At 34.2% G+C, this 18,298-nt stretch overlaps 1 protein-coding gene across 1 annotated transcript; it reads left to right on the top strand.

Annotated features, from left to right (window-relative positions):
* Positions 1-6,458: 6,458 nt before the first annotated feature.
* Positions 6,459-14,324, top strand: LOC120637273. The gene is made up of 5 exons (XM_039909029.1): positions 6,459-6,623; positions 8,587-10,718; positions 10,799-11,857; positions 11,940-13,492; positions 14,011-14,324. The coding sequence occupies exons 1-5, from the start codon at positions 6,459-6,461 to the stop codon at positions 14,301-14,303; spliced, it is 5,202 nt and encodes a 1,733-aa protein (XP_039764963.1). The 3' UTR covers positions 14,304-14,324.
* The last annotated feature ends 3,974 nt before the right edge of the window (positions 14,325-18,298 follow it).

Below are 18,298 nucleotides of genomic sequence, written 5' to 3'. Positions count from 1 at the left end.
CTTTAAACCATAGAGTTACTGTAGCCCCATTTATTTCTTTTTGATTCATTTAGGATGCTTTTCTGCTGGGCCCTTTGGTTATATATAAGGATCATACTGTAATGAGTATTACAGGTTGCCCGCTCCGTACATTTACTATTTTTATACGTAAATTTTCCGATTACTTCATCCCCTATTCAACACACTTATGAAGGTATAATAAAACGGCTTTATTTAAAATTAAAAATTTTGATGCTCTGACTTCAGAATTATCGGACTTTCATACAATATCAATCCTCCATTTCACCCCTTTAAGGGTAAACTGTTGAGAAACGTTGTTGCTGGTGTAATTAAAGGACCATGGCTCTTGGGCGTTGATTGTTAACACCTACACCTCAGATTGATAAACACAGGGCGGTATCTCAGACGGCAGCGACCCTGCTTTCCGAGTCAAAGGCCATGGGTTCGACCACAAGTGGAAAATTATGTGTGATGAACATGACTGTTTTTTAGTGTCCTGGTGTTTATCCGTATAAGTATTCATGTATATTATTCATAAAAATATTCTTCAGTCATCTTAGTACCCATAACACAAGCTACGCTTACTTTGGGGCTATATGGCGATGTGTTTATTGTCGTAGTATGTTATTTATTTATGATTTATCTCTTAGACAACAACACAACGACAACAGAGACCAGACTGTGCCCATTGGTACATTAATAATGTAAGGATGAATAATGCTTTTAAAATATTCTGTCAACTGTATCAGAAAATTAAATAATAGTGTCATGTAAATTACTTAGCTGGTGTGAAAGTGTATAACATATAGAGGAAGTATTTTATTAAAGGCGGGAAAGTGGAGATGTCGCCTATTATGTTGTCGCATTATCAGCGGAAGTGGTCACGTGGCCGGCGTGTGCGCAACGAATCGTCTGTTTCCGGTTTTTGCCTCCTTCACATACCCGTACCTACGTTTCATAATACCATAAATACAATTCTATTAAATGCAGTAATGAAGACAACAAGGCAATATTTGAGGATATGATTGGATAACAAAGTAATATGTACGCAAACTTTACGATTAGTTGTCATTGTTTTGTTCAAAAAAATTGACAATGACCCAGTCTCGGAGAGCATGTTAAGCTGTCAGTCCTGCGCCTTTTCACTCTCCAAGCGTATTGGACGATCGTCTCCCGCGTAGTTGGAAAATCAGTCTGGAGATTAACCATCGATCGGAGAAACTGTTTTATGAAAATCAGGACGCAACATTATGCTAAGACCTTTTTAATGCCGGTTGAAAACATTCGCACGATGGACATTTTCCCATAGAGAAACAGTTTGTGCGACCGCTACTAGTATAATACAATGCATATCGAACATAATGCAGGTTTACAAAAAATATAATAACAGACATTCCGCGGGCGGATAAATGCTCCCTAATAGAATAAGTATTAGGGAGTAAAACCCTTAATAATGTGGTTGCTGCGTTGATTTTGATTACTCTAAAATAGACTCTCAGTATTGAAATAAGTAAGGACAATGCCCTATTACCTATACATCTCTGGATGTTTTTTTTGTGTTTGAGTAATTGACCAAAAATATAGTACATATTTTTTAAGTTATTTGATGGTTATCTGGGGGACTATTGTGATCGTTATGACACAGCTGGCGTCAATACTCAAAGGTAAACTTCGTTTTTCTTGTTTCCCGAACTCTACAAAAAAAGCATACTGTAACACCAAGACTCCCTTACTATATGTACAAAAACTCGACTGACGCAAAAATCTTTGGCAGCTTCGGTATTAATTTGTAATTACGACTATGATAATAACTTAGTACTTCTATGATATCTATAATACAATATTAATTATAATTTTATGTAGATCATCAACGAAATATTTAGATATTATTAATATTCGATACGGCCGTTAGGTACGTTCCTATACTATGCATCTAAATGCTATTATTAACTTGAAGTACGGCTTACTTCGCTACGCTTTTTTGTGATAAAATTTAAAAGTATCAGAGTTGCTTGAAAGTAACACCGAAGGTACACAAAACAAAATCGATACACAGGTAGTACCGTACCGTATTAGATCAATTCCGCTAAGTGCGACGTTATCGGAATAATAGGTGCTGGAAGCGTTAAAATCAAAAAGAGCTCATCGACGCTCCTGTGTAAGAGCACTTAACTTGATTACGTGCGTTTGGAGCCCTGCTGGTAAAAAGTATAAACAAAACGATGCAGTGGGCGAATGGGAATCGTTGGGAACGATACGCGTGCCACCGACGCACGACGGGTGTGCCCATCGCCGCATCGCCACGCGCCTATAAAACCCCGTAATTGTAGCGTAGGTACCTTTCAAAAATGTCATCTTTTTAGGGTTCCGTAGACAAGCAGGGAACACTCTTGAAATTATAGTTATGGCTACTATTATGAATAATAATTCAAGCTTTGGAATTTAATATAAATTGAACTGTTTGAATATTTATGTTATTAAATAGTATCTGCACTCTGAAAGCAATAATCTTATTTAGTCCACCAATCTGCACTGGGTTAGCATGGTGGACTACGGCCTTAACCCATTCTCATTGTGGTTGGTGACCCGTGCGGCCGTGCCCTGTAGTAGGCCGGTAATGGGTTAATATGATGATGATGATGATGAATCTAAATAATTTATTTTGTGAAGTATTTCAACCTCTACTAAAGAGAAGATGAAGAAAGCTAAATTTCCTTTTGCTTCGGACATAATTCTTAGTCTTAGAAAATAAACCATTTTTCATATTTATTTATATTATGCGATTTGGAGTAGCTCCGTGGTTTTTTAAGCCTTAAAATTCAGATCGTGATAGATCATATTTTTTTTCAATTAGTAAAAAAATCTTTAAATGGTTTTACCGCTATACATACAATAAAGTTAAGGCGAAAAATTATATGCTGAGGGTTCCCGCCGGCCGCCAGACTGGGACACCCTTGGCCGGTTGTTTACTTTTATAGGAATTATACTAAAGATAGAACTCTTATGTTCAATCTACAACGCACTTATCTTGTCACTTTTATTTTCAACAAACACACACCTCTCAATTGTATCTAGTCTTTGTTTTACAAACCTAAAACAATGAAATTGAATATAATTTCTAAATAATTAAGCATTTTTACAGGACTGACAATCGCCTATATCACTTGTAAACCACATCTTAACTGTGAAAACGTTTATACAGATTTTGTAACGCACAAAAATAAAAAAATACTTTACTTAAAAGTACTTTTGAACCAGAAATAATAATAGTTTACAGCCCGCCAACAGTCCTGTGAGAAAGCTGAGTATTGTGAGTTGGCAACTCGGGTTTGCAAACAACCTTGCCTATAGTCTGTATTTTCTGTCCTGTCTTATAATGTAAATAATAATTTCTTTACTTTTAAGTGTAAATATTGATTTCGAATTGTCAATAAATATAATTTCCACATAAAGACATAAAAATACAAAAGAAAAAACAACATTTCCGTCTACCATGTCCCCATTCTATTTCTATGAGATAATAATATGGGATAGTAGATAAACGCATATTTTAGCTCTGAAGGGCGGTCAAAGCCTACTAACTTTCCTGTTAAATTTTATAAGTTAGTAAGTGTAAGTACATAGATTATCACCATCACCGAACAAGAATGGAAAAATAACTAGTTAAAAAAACCAATGACTCCCAGACTCTCAAATACTTAAATTTAATTTCACTTCAGAGAGTTTCAAATGAGAACTCGTCAAATAGGCTTATCTCAATGTCATCTTCTACCAGATCATGATATAACACATTAGCTTCTAGAGTAATAAAATAGTTTTCAAAACAGCTCGACAATTTTCGATAACATTAGCATACAATAATTTTAACATAGACTACTATTTAAGTTTTTTTAAAATATGCTCAAGTGTTAAGAAGTGTCTATAAATAGGCGTTTAGGAGAGAAATTTTGAGTTTTGGTTTAAATTAATTACTCCGACAAGAGCGCATTACTGAAGATTCGTTTGCACATAATAATATAAAAAATTAAATATATAAGTAGATTTATACTCTTATAAATATAAATAAATATACTACGACAATACACACATCGCCATCTAGTCCCAAAGTAAGCGTAGCTTGTGTTATGGGTTCTAAAATAACTGATTAATAATTTTATAAATAATATACATAAATACTTCATTCATTCATTCATACATTCATTCATACTTATAAAATACAGGTAAACCCAACCCAGACACTGAAAAACATTCCTGTTCATCACACAAACATTTTCCGGTAGTGGGAATCGAAGCCAAGGCCTCGAAGGACTCAGAAAGCAGGGTCGCTGCCCAATGCGCCAAGCTCAATTTTCATAATATACTTATAATGGAATTCCTCAAAGTTACTCCTGCTTGTATCCAACGTGTTAATTTAGTTTAGTTAAAAGGTTTGCGTACAACGGAATTAGCATCAATATGTCTGTATCTAACCTAAGTTCAGCTAAACTTCATCACTGTACATACAAGCGAAGCAGCTTTTATCGTGTAATTTATAACTCGGAAAAATATAGATTTCTCGGTTCAAAAACATTAATTTTGTTTTATTTGTGTGCTATGTTCCACTACGTTCACGAGTTGATCCGATCTTGAGGAAATAAAGCTGGCACAAAGACAACTTGCATTCTGAGAACGGCTTTAGGAATTTATAACGGGAAATTTAAAGAACAAGTACAAGACGGGGAAGTCAGTGTTAGTTCTCTTCTATACTAGAATATAACAAGGTTTACACACTAGTTACAAGCGGGGGAAACCATCCGTTTAATTGCGGACAATCACACCAAGTACATTATATATTAACATAACTAGAAAGTGAAAATAAATATTGTAATTATCTTTGAATCTCAAAGTAAGAAAAATTTAGTTGTGAATGCGACACTGTGCCTAAATATAAGGCCTAATAAATCTATATCTATCTATGTTGAGAAGCTTTATTGCTGGCCACAAACTATTATTGTTTATGTTATATTCTTCATTCATACTTTGGTTTATCTTAAGTCATAGCCTACCTTCGAGAGCCTTATTTCGAGCCAACAACGCTAGAAGTACGTCAGGAGGCGGCGGATCAAGAGGATGCATAGCTTCAAGTGCCGGATCCATGGAGTCACGTCGCTCTCTCCCAACATCAATATCACAGAATTCCAATTCCATGTATCCACTTTGTCCGATAATCACTAACCAATCCTTTGAATCTACACCACAGCATTCCGTAGCGTTACTTTAGGCATCAAATACGGGCGGTTTTTCATTTTTGTAGCGTGTTAGAAATGCAGCGGGTCTCGCGGCGGATGAAAGCCTGAACCACGTGGCAGTGCCGCCCACGCCCGCCCTGCCTCGCTCTCGCCGCGCCCTCCCATTGAGAAGTAATTTTTTACCCCCTGAATCAGATAAACCAACGGAGTAGGGATAGCGCGGGGCTCCCCCGCCCCGAACTAATTTTCCCGAGTCGTACGACACACCCCCGGTGCTTACATCCATCTACAATATTACTCCAGCGCGTTATGCCGTTCACGGGACACTTCGTTCCTACTTATCTGGTACCAATGTGAAGAAAGAAAATTTTGAAATTATTACAGACCTTTGTATAAAATATTTTGTCTGCTGAGTTTGTTTTTATACAATAGGATTAAAAAAAGTAATAATCGGACTATTGTAGTGTTGAAAATAGGTTTAATTGTTTAATTATTGCAAGTCTTAAACTGTTGATAAGGAATCCGTTGTATATCTTTATCTTATGTCATCTGCGTTGATCTTCATCATTTAAAAATTCAACCCCGACAATATTTACTTTCATCAACTTGAAATGAAATTAACTAATTAAATGATCAAACCGTATTTATTGTACCTATCCTCTTTAATCCCACTTCTTGCCCAAAGTGGATATGAATGCAATTTTCTTATCTGCATAAATTTCTTAATGACAAGATTTCGACGAAGAAGAGAATTGAGATCGAAAAGAAAAAAGTAACTTTCATATTAGATATAAAAATTATTAAATAATGTTTGAAAAGTAACGGGCCCCACGGCTTCTTCCGGGAGAACCTGCTTTCCAAACCGATGAGTCGTCTCAAACAGATAGAACACAATTTCAAAAGTGCACTAATAGTCAGTCAACTTGATATACATAAATGAATTTTGAAATTTTTCTTGCCAACCTGTAATTTTATTGTCTATCCAAAGAGTATCGCATATTTTAGTTTTTATTCTGAGGAATTTATATTAAAAATATGTAACAAAAAATATATAATTTTTCTTCATAAAGTTGTTTACCAACTTGACATGGTTTTTTGACATCACTAATCTTGCTATTGTAATTTTTCTCGGTATTTATTATTAATATGATGTATTTTATTCCTATTTTTAAATAAGTTATTTTTTTAGAGCATAGTTATTAAATACAATATTAAACAAATATTTGTAGCATGTCAACTTGTAATTCCTACAATCTCGATAATGTTTTCAAAAGATTCAAAGTTGTAGAATTTCCGCTATCTTATGTTGGTCTGTCTACAACACGAGAATTGGATGTGGAAATCGACCTTAAAACATCAGCATATCTCAAAACGTTTTGCGAAGGATGCTTACTGGTACTTAATTTCATTATCATAGTTCCTGGATTAGTTATTGATAAATATTTTTAAAAATTGCAACGATCTACTAATTCGATCAGTTAAAAGCAATTGTGTTCATTGACCCAATACAAAATATATTTGAAGACTGGGAGGAGTCACGTGATGCTCTTGGAGTGTTCTGCGACTTGTTTGAAGAGTTTGATTATGTTGTACATGAAACGAAAAACTACACCACTATGGAATTCAGGGTGTTTCTCTCGACTTGATCAGTTACTACTTGCGCGATAGGGTTCAAATGTTAGGCAATTTCAAATTGCTAGGCAAATTTAATGGAGAGCGGTCAGTTGTGAAAACTGGTGTTTCAAAGGGTTCTATATTACCTTTTGTATTCCTTATTTACATTAATGACCTTCCTTACCTTGTTAGGGATAATCAAGGGATAGTATTGTTTGCTGATGATACATCACTTATATTCAAAATTAATAGACGTGAATTAGCTTTTGACGATGTGAACTCTCTCTCGTAAAGTAGTACAATGGTTTGAAGTTAATAATTTGGTTTTAAATGGAAAAAAATTAAGTGCATAAAATGCACATTACCAAATGTTAAACATGCAAAAACCACTGTACTACTTAATAATCCGGTGGATGCAACAGTATTTCTAGGAATAACTTTAGATGTTTAACTTTTAAAACTTAAAGAAGATACGCCACATGACATATATAGAAACTACTAGCTTAATCTATTTTAGTGATTTTCCAGCATTATGTCATATAAAATTTTACTATGGGGTAAAGCTGCTAATATTGGCACTATTTTCGTGCTGCAGAAGAAATCTGTTCGTGCGATCTATAAAATGGGTCCGAAAGAGTCTTTGAGAGATAAATTTAAACATGTTAAAATAATGACAGTCATAGCCAATACATATTTGAAAATCTAATGTATTTTCACAAAAATATATCTAAATATAAGAGAAAATGTGGCTGCAATAATTTGAACGTTAGAAGCGAAAGTAAGCTTGCAGTGCAATACACTAGACTACACAAATTCAATCATTTAAAGGAAAATGTATACAATTTTACAATATTTCAATCATATCTCATATTTCATCAATTTAATTACCAGTACCAGTACAAGTTTGTACTAAGCGAAAGCTTAAAGCAAAATTCCTGCTATAGTATACAGGATTACGTAAACGATGACAATGTGAGATGGTGATAGCAAAAAGACCACCCATTATGGGCATCTTCTCAGACCAGGGCGCGTTTGGGACCCTCGGAGCTATAGCTTTAAATTTACAAATGTAGATCACTACTAAATACACATTTTGTATGTAATCAACGCATCTAAAATACCGTCTGTGTCTATTTGAATAAAGAAATATTTGACTTTGACTTTGATGTAGCGTTTCCGTATTTGCAACTACAGTGGCTACCACACTGGTTGCTAGGTGACTAGCGTAGATTTCGGATTAATCGGCTAAGCTTGATTTGCTATCTGCGAAAACGATTTCTAGTAGTGCCTTCTTCGTCTAAGTGGCAATATTTGTTATTGTACTTGTTCATGGAAGATGTGCTAGCATACTACTTATAACGTTATAGATACATAGTCTTTATTAAACAAAACAGAGCAAAGAAAGGTTAAAAAAATATTTATTTTTAATTATTGTTATTGATTGTGTCTGAACTTCTTTTTTTGAAAATAAGCTTGCCATATTATGGAGTAATTATAATGTTATATCCGTCGTAAACTGTTCAATCACTTAACCCAAAGTGTATTTATGAAACCCTTACAGTCTAATTATAAAACCTTACATGCTTACTGGTACGTCCTAATCTGAGTAGGAACTGTACATTATACTGCATTATAATATTTATATTAATCTGAAATTATTTGTTTTAATTACATTCAACATATATCCTTATTTTAGAACTGTCATAACTATATGTATGCTAAAGAATCTGAATTTGTTTTTCAGAAATTTGATGAGGCATACGAAATATCTGCATCGCATAGAGCATTTCTTATTTCGCTAATAGACAGCCATACTATTAAAATAGCTTTCACACCTAAAAATGAATGTATATCAAAAGCAAGACATTTCAAAAATTTTGATAATAGATTTGTGTTTGACTTGAGATTAATAAGAGCAGACGGAAGTCGTTGTTGCTATGATGAATTTCATTCAGAAATTGGTAGATACTACATAAGTGGTCAATTCGAAGATTGCAAAGTTTTCCATACACCAGAGACGCTAAATTTTGGAAATGTTATTATAAATACCAAAATGTCAAAATACATAAGAATACGCAACGAATCTTGTATAATGAGTGCTAAAATGCAGTATGTCAGAGTCACTGGTTTTGAGGTCACGCCTGAAAATTTCACTATATTACCGAACACTTCTGCAAAAGTTTCCATAACAATAAAACCTACATGTCTAAAAGTAAAAAATAATATTCAGTTCAAAATTATTAACCCTCATGATAGTTTTATGAATAACACCTCGGGAAATTTTATCACCTACGTTGTTAATTTTCAATTAAATATAACTTATCAAAAATTATCGAAACAAATATCAGTTGAATCATTGCACTTACTAAATGAGCAGAATGCTATTTATACTTACGTTGGTAATGAGAGAAAAGTTAAAAAACTTCGAAAGGAGGCAGCGCTAAGATATCTTGAAATATCAAAAAAGTCGCATGTGAAAAAATCTAATTTGGAAAAATACAGCAGTAATAACGAATATTGCCATATAAGTTCTATAAGCTGCAAACCCACTAAAAACTTTTGCGAAACACTTGAAGAAAATGCTACACTATATGATCTCTTTCTTATTCGATTTGTTCCATTTGTTATAGATTTTGGAAGAGTTGGTTTATCTACGTATGGTGAAAAAACCCTATTAATACAAAACTGTACAAAGTACGATATCACCGTTCACCTTTTAAAAAATAATTGCATACTTTATACAGAAAACAAAGTAATTACTTATAAAGTAAAAGTGAAATCATTTACAGAAATATGTATAACCATATTATGTCATGGATATATCGAAGGAAGTTTCGATGGAACATTTGAATACATGATCAATAAAAAATATTGTCGAAAACACCCTTATACGCTACAAGTAGGTAACCCGGCATTAATGGTAAATGAAAAGAGTTTAAAATTTGGTATGGTAACGACAGAAAGTTTTGTTACCTCTGTGCCTTTAAGAATTTATAACAATTATAACATATCAGCCATGTTTAAATGGGATAACTTACTGCCAGACACTCCATTTGAAATAATTCCAAATACGGGCACAATTCCAGGACATTCTTGCAAGATATGCGAAGTTCAGTATGTTTGCAAACCTACAAAAACGAAAACTCACGAGGTAAATTTATTTTCCCTGAGTACAGTCACTAGAACTATACCTCTAGAATTAAACATAATTACGCGTAAACTATCAATAAAATTTTTACAAGCAGCGGTAGTATTTAAAGATATCGCCTTAAATTTGGAAACGATAGAAAGGGTAAAACTTGAAAATTCTTCGAGAGAAATTGCTTTATTTCACGTCGTAGAGCCTTTAATACCTGGTTTTAGAATAGAACCAATGTTTGGTTCTATAAGACCTAAAACGGTAATGAATTTTAATATAATTGTTAAAATTACATGTATTTTAGAATTTGCTTTTGATATTAGTTTGAAAATAATTAATAAAGAAAATGTAATCTTACCTGTAAGTGGAAATGTGGTGGAACCAAAGATAATAGTTCACCCGAAGAATATATATATGGCTAGAGTACCTTGTCATATGATAACCTATGTACCTGTAACGTTTCAAAATATTAGCACATTGAAAACAATCATTGATGTATTAGATACAAGTGATGAAAATATTTTTAATGTATACGTGGCAGAAGGCAATGAAAAAAAAAGAATATTCAGATTTATAATTGAGGGAGGCCAATCCAAGACCGTCTTCATAAAAATTTACGATATTTTTCGACGAGAGTATGAAATGTATATCCCTTTTAAAGTAAATGACTTATTAGGGCCGCCAAACAATGATACAAGCTCCACTGAATTAAAATATTATATTGAAGAATATGAGAAGTAAATATTTATATTATATTCCTAAATTTCTTGGTGTTTGTGGTAAGTTGATGGACATAATTAATAAATTTTAATTTCAGGTCCTATGAAAATAATTTAAAAGTTAAAATTAAAACTGTAACTAAAGATATAACGTTTTGCCGAATGACAGGTGTTATAACAGTGCCGTGGATTATTTTTTCTCTTGACAAGTTTGAACTCGATTTTATGCCGAGTGGAGATAATACCATCGATTTTAGTATGACTAATATTTCAAAATATTACTTGTATGTGACTATTCTTACATCAAAACTGGCCCCTAATTTCAGTTTGAATATACATACTGTAGAACGTGAGTTTATTATAAATGAAAGTCAAATAAAATTTGAATTAGACTGTGAAAACCAAGCAAGTTTTACTTTAAAATTTCATCCGAAAGATCATGGTAAATTTGTAGCCATTGCCTTGTTATATTTAGATAAAGAAATGTCTACACCTTATTATAATTTAACCTTTGTTGGCAAAAGGCAGGCGCCAGCTATGATTCCAGATACGTACAGAATTATTTTTGCACCGTGTTATATAGGTGAAAAAGATATGCGAACACTCAAGATTAAAACAGAAGGGCAATCAGAGAAAGAATTATTTACTTGCAATTCAAAAGAAGAACCAAATCTAAATGTGGAAATCGTAAATGCAGATTTAATTCAAGAAGAAGGAATTTATTTTACTGTATTGACTGCGCAAATTTCAGTTTCTTGTCAAACATGTTATGCGAGTAATACAATGTTAAATTTTCAACATAACAACGGATCAGGATGTGAAGTAGAAGTCTGTTTTTGCTTTACATATTGTGCATTGACTTTACATACACAGAAGTTTGTGAAACAGAATAATAATCCCTATCCATATTATCCCCTAAATACTCAAAGTGATTTATTTAACTATATGGAAACAGGTACCACATTTTTAGAGAAGTGGATGTTTCAACAAGGATTTCGGAGGGATTTGTTTCCAACAATTCCAGACACATTCCATGCAATATCTTCGGGAATTTCATCTCAACAAGGTGCAACAAAATCAAAAGGAATAAACGTTTCATATCTTAATTTTTTGAGGAGAATTGCAGGCCCGCTAATGAAACACGTACGTAAAATTAAGTAAGTTTATATTTTTAATAGAAACTAAAGTATTAAAGAGAATTAAAACAGATACCTTAAGTTTTAATATTATCGATTTTAGTGCTGTTGGAGTTGATGATTCATTCAAATGTGTTAAAGAGATTCATGATACTTACCGAGAAATAATAAACTTATTGAAGTCACGAGGAGCTAACTTATGGACTTTACAAGCAACTTTTCTTTTAAGTTACGATCAATTTGTCATTTATTCTGAAAATGTTACCGCAAAGTGTAATGCTGATATTATTTTTACCCAAAATCTCAAAGAAAATGTGGCACTATTTGATAGATTAAATAAACAAAGTTGGTTTGATTTTATTTTGCAAAGCTACAAGGTATTTGTGATGGACAGTTGTTTCTTCGAATGTATTTGCATGAGCTCCCAGCCTCGAGATATTATCAAGATATTAATTGACTGGTATAATGAAAATATAGCATTACAACATATAAAGCTTCGAGGCAAAGATAAAGGAATTAAAATCGTAACAAATATAACCACTGATTTATCTGACGGCATAGCTATAATATCTGTAATATTACATTACTGCCCGTTTTTGGAAGAACATTTTCGGCAATTCTGTGTAATAGGTGACTCTGAAGGTGATATAATTAATAACGCATGTCTCATAATAGAGGCAACAAATTTATTAAGACTTTATTTTCCACTAAATAGTAAAGATTTTACTCAACCAAATTTTCTACTTATGCTATTTCTTTCTATACATTTATATGTCACGTTACCTATGTTCAAGCCAAGAGATTCGGTTCAATTTAAGCCACCTCTATTGAGGAGTTCGTCTAGACAAGTCGTTATAAACCCTACAGGGCAAGAATCATTGATATTTAACTATACCCTATTAAACAATAAAAAAAATAGTTTTTCCGTAGAGAAAGCTTCTTCCGCCGATAATGGCAAAAAAATGCATCTTAACGTTAAATACACAGCAAATTTTGTTGAAAAAGAGTCAGCAATACTATTGATTCATGGTTATAATAAAACAAGGATATTTGACACATATATCGTGTTCTTGCTTCATGGATACGTAGGGTCACTTTATCCGACAAGGAAGTGTAAAGTAACAGGGCCTTTGTACAGACCCAACAAAGTAGACATTTTGGTAGCATCACCATTTTTAGTAACAGCTTTGTACAAGCTATATTTAATGGATGAAGAACCGACCATACCAATTAGATATGACGATAACTCAAGATTGAGATTTTGTGTAAAACGTCTGTGTCTAATTGACAAGGAAATTACTTTAGTTGGTATGCCTAAAGAAACTGGGCAGGAAATACCAGATCATAAACTACATTTACAAATTATGTGCCTCAGTACGCAAATAAGCAACTCTTGGATATGGTTTAGAAGTGAGGCAGGGGAATTTTATGTACGAGTGACAACGCAGCCACGTTGGGACCTGGCTATAGATACTTTACAAACAAAAGTGCAAGCATGGCCTTTAGATCCCTGCAGTTGCGGGGAAGCCTGTGAATGTTATCGAACGACTGTTTTGATGATACCTCATAGAAACGAACTAATGTTAAAATCACTGAGATATGCTCTTGTTGAAAATGCTTCAGAAGTAATGATTCAAGTTTACGACCAACTTATTGGTAAGGTCACAATAGTGTGTGTATATAAATGTGTGTATTTTTATTCCAAAATGAAATTATAGCATTAAGTTTAAATGAATTAATGAATTAATACACTTTTATACTAGTTTACACGATGTATACAATTAGGCGGCCTTATCGCTACATAGCGATCACTTCCAGGCAGCCGTTATAATAAAATTTATAAATAGATATTTATAGGTAAATACTACATATATAAAAAACTTATACACAATATTATATAAACATACTCATAATTAATATATATCTATACAATGAATATAAATAAATAGGAATATTATTGTCAAATAAAAATAAACAAATTATACGTGTTTTTGCAACTATAATCAACCAACCGCGTTGCATCGCCAACCGATTGGTCAAGTCTGAGGGCATGATTTTACATAGTCATGGTCATAAATTGGAGTAACAAATGCTACAAAGATTTTTCAAGTCCAACTGAGATCTTAAATATTAGCGCGTTAAACAAAAAAAATATATATAATGCTTCGTTTCAGAAACTGCTACGGGTAAAATAATCTTGAGTATGCTACTAGAGGAAGGTGGAACAAATTTGTCTGAAGTGCAACATATACTACGCAGTGATACAACTTACCGAATTACATCCAGAGCGCTCCACCCTAGACTTGAAAGAGCAACATTAGCTCAGCACACAGGAGCTCTCCTAGCACTACCCGTAACCATACCCGCTCAAGACAAGGCTGAAAAATACTCTGTTACCTTCACATCTGAATGTGGAATGGATATTCGCACTTATAGAGTTTTATTTATCGAGTCCTACAGCGAATAAAATACATGGCAATGGTGCCAATTGTATGGTCCATAAACCTCCTAAACTAAATTGATACGTCTAAAAGTAGCGCCTTTCCAATCCTTTCAGATGTAGACTAGAACCTATAGTTTAGTCTAATATTAAAGAAATATTCACATTACTGTTTATTATTTAGTTACTTTGGCTCCGAAACACGGTATTCACTATATGTCTCGTAAGAGTCATTCAGAGCCACTCAGCGGGCGATGAAGGGAAATATGCTCGGAGTATCTCTAAGTGATCCAACCAGTATGAGGAGATCCATTGAAGAACCAGATTTAACGACATAGGTTAACGAGTCATTTAGTCTGAACGCAGCGTTATTAGACCCCCGATTAGGTAGACGGATAAAACGAGTCGCAAAGAGAAGCTGGATGCAAACAGCACAAGGCCGTGGAATTAAGAATTTCCAAAGGACCTACTCGTATAGTTGACATGCTGATGACGATGATGATAGTTTAGCAATCATATTAAAAAAGTAGCCTTGAATTTGGGTTCAGGTACATTTGCAAACGAGTCGTTTGCGGCGTTAGAATTAGTTGCAAAAAAAATGCTTCCCGGTTGAATAATACAAGATTTATACAATTACAGAATAGTAAATTGTTCCTTATTTTTTTAACCATACTTTTGTATTATCCACCAACACCTGAATAAACAATTTATCGCTGAATAATGACAGCAAATCAGTTTGTGTTTATTTTAGTATTTCTTTAAATCTGTTTATTAAGTAGTTTCAGAGGATTACCCCTGTAGGCAAACAAACAGATGTATTGCACTTAATATTATTGAGGGATTATGTAAGATTGAAAGGGCTAACGATTAAGGTTATTACGCAGTGGCTTCAAAATTAAAAAAAAAAATTATTTCAAGTAGGCCTAATATAAGCACTTTTGAAACGTCAAGTCTGTCTGTGTGTTGTGACTCTAAGTCGTGTTGTCGGTTCGGAAGGTAGATTCTACCGAGAAGAAGCCGGCAAGAAACTCAGCAGTTGCTCTTTTCCAACATCAACTATTTACATTTTACATTTTAAAATTCATTTTTCTTTCTTCTGAGAAAGCGGAGCCGGATGCTTCCAAGCAACCTTGTCATTAAGAAATTCATCAATTTTATAATAACCTCGCTGTAATAAATGTTTTAACACATTCTTTAAACTTGCATTGGTATGTCCAAAATTACCTTAGGAATCATAACTTAAGACTTCATTTTTGGAATGTCAGTAGATCGTCCGCCATTTTGGTAGAAATACCGATAAACAGAATATGGCGCTGTGGAAGGTCCTGTATTCGATCCCCGGCAGCGGAATTTATAATTTCTGAGTATAGAAGGAATGAGAAAGAGATCTCTGGTATATAAGGAAGAAATTGGGCCGTTCGGAATATCTGTTCACCATGGATTGCACAGTGCCGGCACCGCTTCGCGTCACCTATCGCCTTGACCGAACGCTCAGCCACGCTTGCTCGCTCTCAAATTACCTATAATTTAAGAAGCATAACCTTCCTGATTTCCTTCTTAATGAATATCAGTCAATCTGCAGCTATTAAAAATCAAAAGAATTTTTGCTAAGCATGATTTTCTCCATGTAGACACGTCTTATACCGTACCGTACCGTACTGTAGGTACCGTAGCTACCTCTTGAATTTACGTATCTTCACATCACATTTACTGACTGAGATGTTCGTGACCTACACGTGATATTCTCCTTCTAAGTGAATAGATCATAATATATATAAATTTATAATTCACTGTCAGTTATCACTTTACTCCTCCTTAATTAGACCAATTGTATGAAATTTTTATGTTTTCAAAGACATTGAGAAAATATTCTTTCAACAGAAATATATATAGCATAAAAGCATACTCATCATCTCTCATATAAATAAGGCAGTATCTGGATAGATGCTCTGCGTATTGCCTCATATGTAGAGAGATCTACATGATAAAATCAAAATGAGAAGATCCGTAGAAGAACCAGAATTACCGATGTCGCGCAACAAGAAACACTAATCGGTTAGCTATAGTGGCCTTATAGTTACATAATACATATCGTTCTCTTCCAGGCAACCTTAGACCTAAAAGACGAATGTAGTTATACTTTTTTGGTTCAAAAGTACATTTAATTCAAAAGCTTACTGATGATGCTTTATCGTTTTTTTAGCGTATTGCTCAGTAGATACATCTTAAACCGCGTTAACGCACTTTCTTGTAAAGGATTGTAGGTACGTACTTTACCTACTTGTCCACTTTTTATGCGCAGTGAAAGTAAAATAATGAGGGCTCAGTTTTTAAAGGTACATCTTTATTTTTTCTTCTTAACAAACTTATTATTATTATAAGGTATTAAGGATTGCCTTGTTGGCACAGTGGTTAGATGTTCAACTACAGATCACAAGATCTTGACTTCTATTACGGGTAAAAAATTATAGGTATTGGGTGTTTGTTTTCGGTTAAAGAATTTTCAGTAACAGCTCAGAATTATTGGCGTTGTCAACACCCGTGCCTCGGAGAGCACGTCAATTTGTCGGTCCCGGTTATCAGGTATAGGTAAAAGTCGTTAAAGCCCAGTGACCCACATTAGAGCAGTAAAATGGGTCTATGCTCTAAAACCGTCTCTCCTATGAGAGACGAGGCCTGTGCCCAGCAATGCGACGATTAGGCTGCGGATGACGATTATAAGGTACACAGGTGTTACCTATAAGTCTATAATAATATTATTAAAGAGAAAAGATTAGTATGCTTTTAATTTATAAAATCTGAATCTGCAGAACCCATTTTATAAATTCTTTCACCAACTTTATAAGATTCAGTAGGTCTGAAATAATGGTATTTGTAAACTAAGCCAGAAGTGCAAGAATTTTATAATTCTACTTAGAACGCTCCTAGGTTTGGACTTCGGCTTCGCTTTCAGGGGGCTGAGTTCGAATAGCACCGTACAGTTATGTCCGTTATAAACAATAAAAATATAATTTGCTTCAACGATGAAGGAAAACACCTGCAAGCCTGCGAGTTCTCCATAATGATCTCAAAGGCGCGTGGAGTCCACCAATCCGCCTTGGGCCAACGAGGTAGACTGCGGCCTGAAACGTTCTCATTGTGGGATGAGACCCATGCCCTGTAAGTGAGCTGTTAATAACTAAGTAGGTACTCCTACTAGGCATTACTTATAATAATGCCGGTATTTATTTGTTTGTAAACTTTATTGCAGATAAATTTAATAATACAGAAAAATAGAAGTAAAAAAAACATAAATATTTTGCGTACAAAGGCGGTCTTATCGCTAAAGCGATCTCTCCCAACAACCTATAACCGAGATCTTACGCTGGCCTTGGCTTAACGCGCTCTCTCTGGCATAAGGATAGACACTTCCTACCTATCTTCAAACAAGAACTTACTCCAATATTTAAAAAAAAACGCTTCTTTTGGCCTGGTTCGGGAATCTTACCCACAACCTCATTTACGTATCAACTTAGTTGGACATATTAATAATGCTATACTATAGACGCCCTCCCTGGTGCTCCATGAGCACTATCTTATAAGTGGAAATTGGAAGCCCTGATTCGAGCCCCAGCGGAGGCAATTTGGAAATTTACAGTTACTGACTGTTATCTGGTCTGGTTTGGTGGGCTTCGGCCGAGGCTAGTTAACACACATACGACAAAGACGTGGTGCCAAGCGAATTAAGCGTTCGGTACGATGCCGGGTATAACTGTCAAATCACTAACAGTTTAGCCCGCTATCGTCTTAGACTGCCGCATCGTTAACTATTAGGTAAGTGATGATGCAGTCAGTGCTGTCAGATTGCAGCCAAGGGCTAACTTGTAGTGAAATTAAAACAACTAGACGAACAAGGTTATTTCGAAATCATAGACAGACACTCACAGAAAAATCCATATATAATGTTAAGTAGGTAGATATATATACTACGTAAGATTACAAATTTGCAGAGAGTGATTATAGTGTTCGCTTTTACTGAAACA

The sequence above is a fragment of the Pararge aegeria genome, chromosome 3 (assembly GCF_905163445.1).
Source record: "Pararge aegeria chromosome 3, ilParAegt1.1, whole genome shotgun sequence".
In the NCBI taxonomy this organism is placed as follows: Eukaryota; Metazoa; Arthropoda; class Insecta; order Lepidoptera; family Nymphalidae; genus Pararge; species Pararge aegeria.
The sequence above is the reverse complement of the archived record's forward strand: the minus strand, read 5'-3'. Positions and strand labels throughout refer to the sequence as shown.

What these genes read in the sequence shown, in the direction of transcription:
- LOC120637273 (XM_039909029.1), top strand. Translation starts at nt 6,459, where the DNA reads ATGTCAACTTGTAATTCCTACAATCTCGATAATGTTTTCAAAAGATTC. An exon ending in TATATTGAAGAATATGAGAA is followed by an intron (nt 10,719 to 10,798) that starts GTAAATATTTAT and finishes TTTTAATTTCAG; the next exon opens with GTCCTATGAAAATAATTTAA. An exon ending in AAACACGTACGTAAAATTAA is followed by an intron (nt 11,858 to 11,939) that starts GTAAGTTTATAT and finishes TATCGATTTTAG; the next exon opens with TGCTGTTGGAGTTGATGATT.